This window comes from Poecilia reticulata, linkage group LG9 (assembly GCF_000633615.1).
Source record: "Poecilia reticulata strain Guanapo linkage group LG9, Guppy_female_1.0+MT, whole genome shotgun sequence".
Taxonomy (NCBI): Eukaryota; Metazoa; Chordata; class Actinopteri; order Cyprinodontiformes; family Poeciliidae; genus Poecilia; species Poecilia reticulata.
This window is the reverse complement of record NC_024339.1, coordinates 31,767,325-31,774,538: the sequence shown is the minus strand read 5'-3', so window position 1 is coordinate 31,774,538 and position 7,214 is coordinate 31,767,325. Positions and strand designations below refer to the sequence as shown.

Here is a 7,214-nt window from a genome sequence, read left to right as displayed (position 1 = left end):
AGCGGTAGCTAATCAGTCACTGCAGTGTTAGATTAGCTAATGGCAGCAGTAGCTAATCAGTCACTGCAGTGTTAGATTAGCTGTATGAATGTTCTGTTCTTTGTGTAGGAAATGTTTGAGTGTTATTTGGGTTGAATCCTGATACACAGAGTGGCGTTGTTATCAGTTGCTATGGCAACGCGTCTTTGTGTATCATAGCCATATTTCTTCCATATTGGAACACTTTTATTTAATAAATGTAATTAGTACTAAATCATGAAGGTAAAAAAGTGCAAAAATTACCTTTTGACCCAAAATGGCTGACTTCGTGTTTGGTTTAGAAAATGCCTCCAAGACATTTTTTCTTACCGTTTCACAGGGTTTTATGTACGTCCCAAATTTCAGCTCCCTACTACTTACCAGTTGGTCTCTCTCATGTTAGGGGGCGCTGTGGAGCGGTTGGGTCACGGCCATTTTTAATTCAATCAAAAATACAAAAATTTAAACCAGGGGACAATTTATGGTAAAGTTTGGTGAGTTTTCGTTTATGTTTAGGCCTCAACGTTACCTTCATCTTTCCAACAAGATGAAGGTAAATTTGATTTACAAGACAGTATAAAACGTTCTTAACAAGGCTAACAGTTAACATCTTTTTTCATATTTATTAAAACCCTAATTTAGAGGTACACCGAGAAGATGCAAAACTTACCTGCTGAAGTTAAAGAGAAGCCTTTCAAACACCAGAACCGGACCGGTGCTGCTCAGAATAATGAGAGGCTGACCCCCCAACAAGCAGAAAACGCCTCCGGCGATGGCAGTGCCCAGAAAACTCTCCAGCACACCCTGCAAACATGGAGAGGGAGGGTTAAAAACAGGAAATCAGACAGTTTGGCTGACACACTTTGGTTAAAAACCCGCTCTGACCTGCATGTTTTCTGTAGCGTCCCCCAGCAGACCACCGAAGGTGATGGCGTTCGTCACAGTTCCCAAGTAAATAAACAAAATGGCCGACAGGGCCTGAATGTGAAGCGCGTCGGTGAAGTCACTGATGAAGAAAGGCGCTTTTCTCTTGATGTCAAGAAGGAGACCACCACAAAACCTGAGGACAAAAAACTGACTTAATAACGGGATGAGATTCTTATTTACACTGAAAAAACACAAAATCCTACCAAGTATTTTAGTCTAGTTTCTACTCCAAATATCTTAGTGCATTTAAAATAAGAAAACTAATTTAACTAGTAACATATAAAACCTGTTTTAAGCCAATAATTCCTTAATATTGATGAAAAAGTACAAATGACTTCACTAAAAATATGGGAAAATGTCTAATTCACTTAAAACAAGACATTTTTCTCATAAGTAAAATATAAAAAAACCTTTTCATGATTATTAAGGAATTACTGACTTGGAACAAGCTGCTGAAAAGTTTCTTATGTTAGTTTCAAGTTTACTAAACTATTTGCAGTAGAAACTAAAACACTCGGTAAGATTTCGTGTTTTTGCAGTGCGCAATCCAATAAATAAAAAGTAACCTATAATGTTTATTTCATACCTTCCCGTCTTCTCCAGCTCCTCCCCCGTAGCGTGCCCGCCTCCTCCTCCATGACCGCCGTCATGCGGCATGTCTCCGTTCATCTGGGAATCCCCTCCTGCGTACATGTTTTTCCTACAACGGAAATAAGTTTCTTCAGTTGCTGCAGTGATCAGCACAAAGCCGCCTGGAATCATTTATTTGATTTGGGTCACCGTTTGGCCCACTGAAGCTGCTCACACAACCTGATTTAACCGCTACCTTTCCCGTCACGACGTCACCAATATTTTGTTTCATAATTGTTTTTATCCGATTACTCGATTAATCGTAAGAAAAATCTATAGATTACTCGATTACTAAAATAATCGTTTACAACAGCCCTAAATGAAACRTTAAAGCAGCATTTTAAATATTAATTAAGCTATTTTTTTTTACTTTTACTCCCTCTTTGCATCCTTTATTTTGTTTTTACAAAGTGTTTTATTTCTGCAGACGGCAATAGAACCATATTACCGTATTAYATTGTCAGGACATGGTGACAGTTTTGACAAATATATAGAAAACAAACTTCAACTTTTTATTGTAGTAAAATATATTAATATAAAGTRCTGTAGTGAYGAGCTGAATTGCTAGTGTAGGAAAGGACAAGAGGTTCTMAAACAGTTTCCATGCATCAGATGCAAAATCTAATTTCTTTGGTATAAATAGGATTTTCAGAACAAATGCAGGTAACATCCTTACTGGAAAATACATAATAAATCGTCTTCAAAGTGGATCTATTACCTAAAATTCATATATTTAATGTTTTCATTCTTCCATTTGGGTCTCAAATACGGCTAAAAACAGCATTTGTGTTTTTGTTTTTTTTAAATAACACCCAGCCTTTTGTTGGCAATACGTTTATGTTTTTTGGTTCCCGTTTCCAGTCGGATGATGCTGATCCATTAGGTGATTAAATAGCCTGATAGATCAGTGCTGACTGCAGGTTTATATAATATGAACTGTGGCAGTTTCATAATTAAACGTTGTGTGTGCAGCTGGATGCGTTTGGGTGATTCGTGCTCACACAGCATTCTGAGGACCTGCTGTGCTTCCTTTAGCAGGTTAGCATGGGTCTATGGCCTTCACGACACGTTCATTACAATTTTTACACAAAATCATTCTTTTATATATTGAGATTTCAATATCTGATTTAATTGTGACCATAAAGCCAAAAAAGCTGGTGCTGGCCACGCCCCCGGCTCAAAGTTTACATATGAGAATAAAAATGCAAACGGATGCAGGTTTGTACTCCCGTACATCTCTGAATGTCAGAAGTGGAGCCTCCTGCGCAACCAACAAGAATGCAAGAGGTGGTTTCTGGATGGTACGTCTTTTCCAGCAGCCATTGTACAGCGGTATAATTAGCTGACCAATCATGCTGGAGCTCGGCTGGGGTTGCTAGGTGACGGGCAGTGTCTGCCGATTTGTGATGTAACACTCTGCAGGTTTTGGAGAAGGCTCATTTTCCAGACACCAAAAAACATAAACGTATTGCCAACAAAAGGCTGGGTGTTATTTAAAAAAACAAACACAAATGCTGTTTTTAGCCGTATTTGAGACCCAAATGGAAGAATGAAAACATTAAATCTATGAATTTTAGGTAATAGATCCACTTTGAAGACGGCTTATTATGTATTTTCCAGTAAGGATGTTACCTGCATTTGTTCTGAAAATCCTATTTATACCAAAGAAATTAGATTTTGCATCTGATGCATGGAAACTGTTTKAGAACCTCTTGTCCTTTCCTACACTAGCAATTCAGCTCRTCACTACAGYACTTTATATTAATATATTTTACTACAATAAAAAGTTGAAGTTTGTTTTCTATATATTTGTCAAAACTGTCACCATGTCCTGACAATRTAATACGGTAATATGGTTCTATTGCCGTCTGCAGAAATAAAACACTTTGTAAAAACAAAATAAAGGATGCAAAGAGGGAGTAAAAGTAAAAAAAAATAGCTTAATTAATATTTAAAATGCTGCTTTAATGTTTCATTTAGGGCTGTTGTAAACGATTATTTTAGTAATCGAGTAATCTATAGATTTTTCTTACGATTAATCGAGTAATCGGATAAAAACAATTATGAAATAAAATATTGGTAAATCTTCCATAACACCAGTGTTACTGTCGGATATCAACATCAGTCTATTTTTTCCACATTTGAGCTTCCCTACCAGTTACTTTTTTGTAGACCGGGGGAGCAATACGGGATATTTACGGCTCCTCCGTTCAGAAACTCATCTACCAGCCATGTTCCGCCTCCCGTTTGTTCAGACCGGGATGATATAAGTTTATTGTGCGGTTCGTCCGTAAAGCTGCTCTTACCCTGTAAGCATCAACCCTCAGCCGCCCGCCGTGTTCAGTCTCTCCGCTCACCTGTGTAAATCCTCCTCAGCTTCTTCCCGCCGTTCAACCAGCAGCTCCGGAGCAGAAAGGCTGCCGAACTCCCGGCATCGCGCCGGTCATTTTAAGGATGTTTATTGGTCCCACAAAAACGATGAAAACCCGGAATTATCACCAATCAGTAAAATCCCCGCGGGCCGAACCTGAAGATTGGACGTTATGCCGCTAACACGTAGCTTCCGTCAACAACTCAGAGGCGGAAGTCAGAGCTCCGCGCAACGCAAATAATGTTCCGGCTGAAACACGGGGCGCTAAATGATAAAACATAAATTAACGAAGCTTCGAGGCAGGTCAATTTTCCTCGAGGAATTTTAATAATCGAGGTACTCGAATAACTCGAGGAATCGTTTCAGCCCTAGTTTCATTTGTCATCTGATTGCAGTAGATCACAAGATTTCATTACACACCTATAGATTAAAGCAGAAATTATTACGAATAATCGTTTTGAATCGAACCGTGAGATAGTAAAAGACTAATAACCACTAATAAATTCCCTTGCTAGGCATGCTAAATGAATCTGTTTGTTTACTAGATAATATTATATGCAACATAAGCTGGACACCAAAAATCCTGTGAAAAGTTTGTGATTTCCTGCATTTTTGACCTTTTGTCAGAGGACGGCAGCGATTTGGGAGGCTCTATCCTGATGGTCGGGTCCCACTCTCCAGGAGGAAGAACGATCACCTCGTCCAGGAACTCATCGATCCCGGCCAGCAGGTCCTGCCTGTCCTTCGCCTTGTAGGCAATATCATGAAAGACCTGCGAACAAACACACAGACGTATTGGAGCGTAAAACGTGACGGGAAAGCATGTGGCTCCAGTGAACCGTGATGGCAGATCTGAGGATTTTAAATAGGGAAAGAGAGCAGCGACTTGCAAACACTAAATAAACAACTAATCCCATCTAATCAACCCAAAAACTGTGGAGAGCAGCGCCATTTTATCACTTTAATCAACTCAAATGCTTTCCTCAGGGGTCTGTGAGTTTATTTTATTTGTTTGCCTTGCGATTAATTATCACAGATGATTTTCCACTCAGTAAACAGCATTTGGCAAATATTCATCCATCCGTCCATTTTCTTTACACCCCTGTCCCTTGGTGTGGTCAGGAGGTGCTGGTGCCTCCAGCTGGCGTGCCGGGTGAGGGGCGGGGTCACCTGGACAGGTCGCCAGTCTGTCGCAGGGCAACACAGAGACACACAGAGACACACAACCATGCACACACACTCACACCTAGGGGCAATTTGGAGAGGCCAAAGACCTGACAGTCATGTTTTTGGACTGTGTGAGGAAACCGGAGTACCTGGAGAAAACCCACCATGCACAGGGAGAACATGCAAACTCCATGCAGAAAGACCGGGCCGGGAATCGAACCCAGAACCTTCCTGCTGCAAGGCAACAGCTCTACCAACTGCGCCACTGTGCAGCCCCCATTTGGCAAATAACTAAGGCCAAATAATTCTAAATAAAAGTCAAGATATTTTCTGTTTTCAGAAGAAAGGAACAAAAGTGCAGACCTATTGGAGCTTTTTCAGAGTTTACAAGAAATTAATTGTTTCAAAGGGGGTTCTGTGAGTTAGTCAGCAGTAGTCAGTATCTTACCTGTAGTAAAAAATCAAGTTTGTGAAAGAAGAAGGCAACTACTAATGAAACACACTGCACACCTTTGAGCTGCAATCTTCCAGATCATTTGGTGCTTTTTGTACCACATAAGAAATATCATATAATTTCACCTCATCAGACATCAGGGTGGCGATTGCTCTGCCAATCTCATGATATGACTTTGCTTTGCCTTTGGGTCCAAGCAGGATGAACAAAAACCTACAAAGAGAAGCAAAGCAGAGGATTAATCATGGGTGTCCAAAGTGCGGTGCGGGGACCGTCTGCGGCTCTGGGAATGATTCTGTGCGGCCCTTGTCCAGCACAGATTTATTTTACCAGACTGTTGGGGGTAACATGCGTAAAACAGATTAATAAAATTTTTACTGATTAATAAAATGACGCAGTCATCTTAAAATGGAAAACTTGAGCAACACAAATTATTCATCTCTTATTAGCCACATTTTTTACGTTCATTTTACTTTGATACTGCATGGCATCACAAACATCCAGGAACTTTTACTCAAAAGTAGAACCCATTAATTAAATGAGGCTAAAAAGAACTTAAATTAAAAAAACTATACATAATCAAAAGAAACTCATGTTTTTATAATCCATCGAAAATGATTTAGATTCAAGTGTTTTTCATTTTAATATTTTGTGTTTAGTTTGTTTTGACAATAGAATAATTTTTGCACTTTTTTCTCCTTGAATTCAGACATTAATCTGAGAGTTTTGACCTTTTTTCTCAGAATGTCTTTAATCTTCAGGGATCATAAATCAGATTTTGAGAAAAAAGTCAGAATACATTTTTCCCCCCAAGTGGAAAAAAAAGTTTTTTCCCCTAAAAAAGTCCAAAACTGTTGCAAAACGTTTTGCACTAAATCAATGGAGGAGAAAACATTTTATAATTAAAAGCTTCTGTCTTGTTTCTGATTGCTTGACTGAAATTAAAACTGAACTGTGGAATTAATGTGAAAATAAAGTAATAATTATATTTCAGAGTTAATTTTTGCATGTCGGCCACCTTGTGGGAACAGGAACTTCGGTCAACGCTCCCAGCATCACGGCTTGCTGCAGACGGACAAACGCCACAAACGGGGCGTCCAGGAAGTCCACCTCCCCCACCAGGACGTTGGAGGCCTCCGCGTCTCTCGGCAGCTTCTTCATGAACTTGTTTTTCAGCTGGAACAACAAAGAAAATGGGTTTAAATCAAATAAGATGGATTCTTTGAGTGTAAATGTCGAAAACAAAAGGTTCATTTAAGGTTTGGCATTTATGGAAATATTCAAGTCTTTCCTCTGTGTGCTTAATAACATTTATTAAATGTTAAGTTTTATATTATTATTTCCTAAATTTAAAGAGCTTGCCCCCTTCCATCGTCACAATTAAAGAAAGTAAATTATTTCTGGTCAATTTGTCTGTAATAAAAAAAAATCTTATCAGGAAAAATAAAGTTCACTTCACTTGAATAACTCATATAGGTTTTATATAAACATATATATGTTTTTATAAACATATATTATATATGTTTTAAAACAAATCAATATCTAGGGGTGTGAGAATCCTTGTTAAATGGCGTTTTAACTAAAACTCTGAGATGTGAGAATCCTTGTTAAATGGCGTTTTCACTAAAACTCTGAGGTGTGAGAATC

At 38.8% G+C, this 7,214-nt stretch overlaps 1 protein-coding gene across 8 annotated transcripts in view; it reads right to left on the bottom strand.

Moving 5' to 3' along the window:
- The window catches only part of slc4a4a (solute carrier family 4 member 4a), a 65,496-nt gene that overhangs the window by 15,301 nt on the left and 42,981 nt on the right, over positions 1-7,214 (bottom strand). For all 8 annotated transcript variants that reach the window (XM_017306557.1, XM_017306559.1, XM_017306554.1 and 5 more), the window contains 6 exons: positions 6,586-6,743; positions 5,693-5,780; positions 4,564-4,718; positions 1,532-1,645; positions 904-1,078; positions 689-822 (listed from right to left, as the gene is read on the bottom strand). In XM_017306557.1, the coding sequence (XP_017162046.1) occupies positions 689-822; positions 904-1,078; positions 1,532-1,645; positions 4,564-4,718; positions 5,693-5,780; positions 6,586-6,743 (824 nt within the window). The remainder of the gene's footprint in view (positions 1-688; positions 823-903; positions 1,079-1,531; positions 1,646-4,563; positions 4,719-5,692; positions 5,781-6,585; positions 6,744-7,214) is intronic.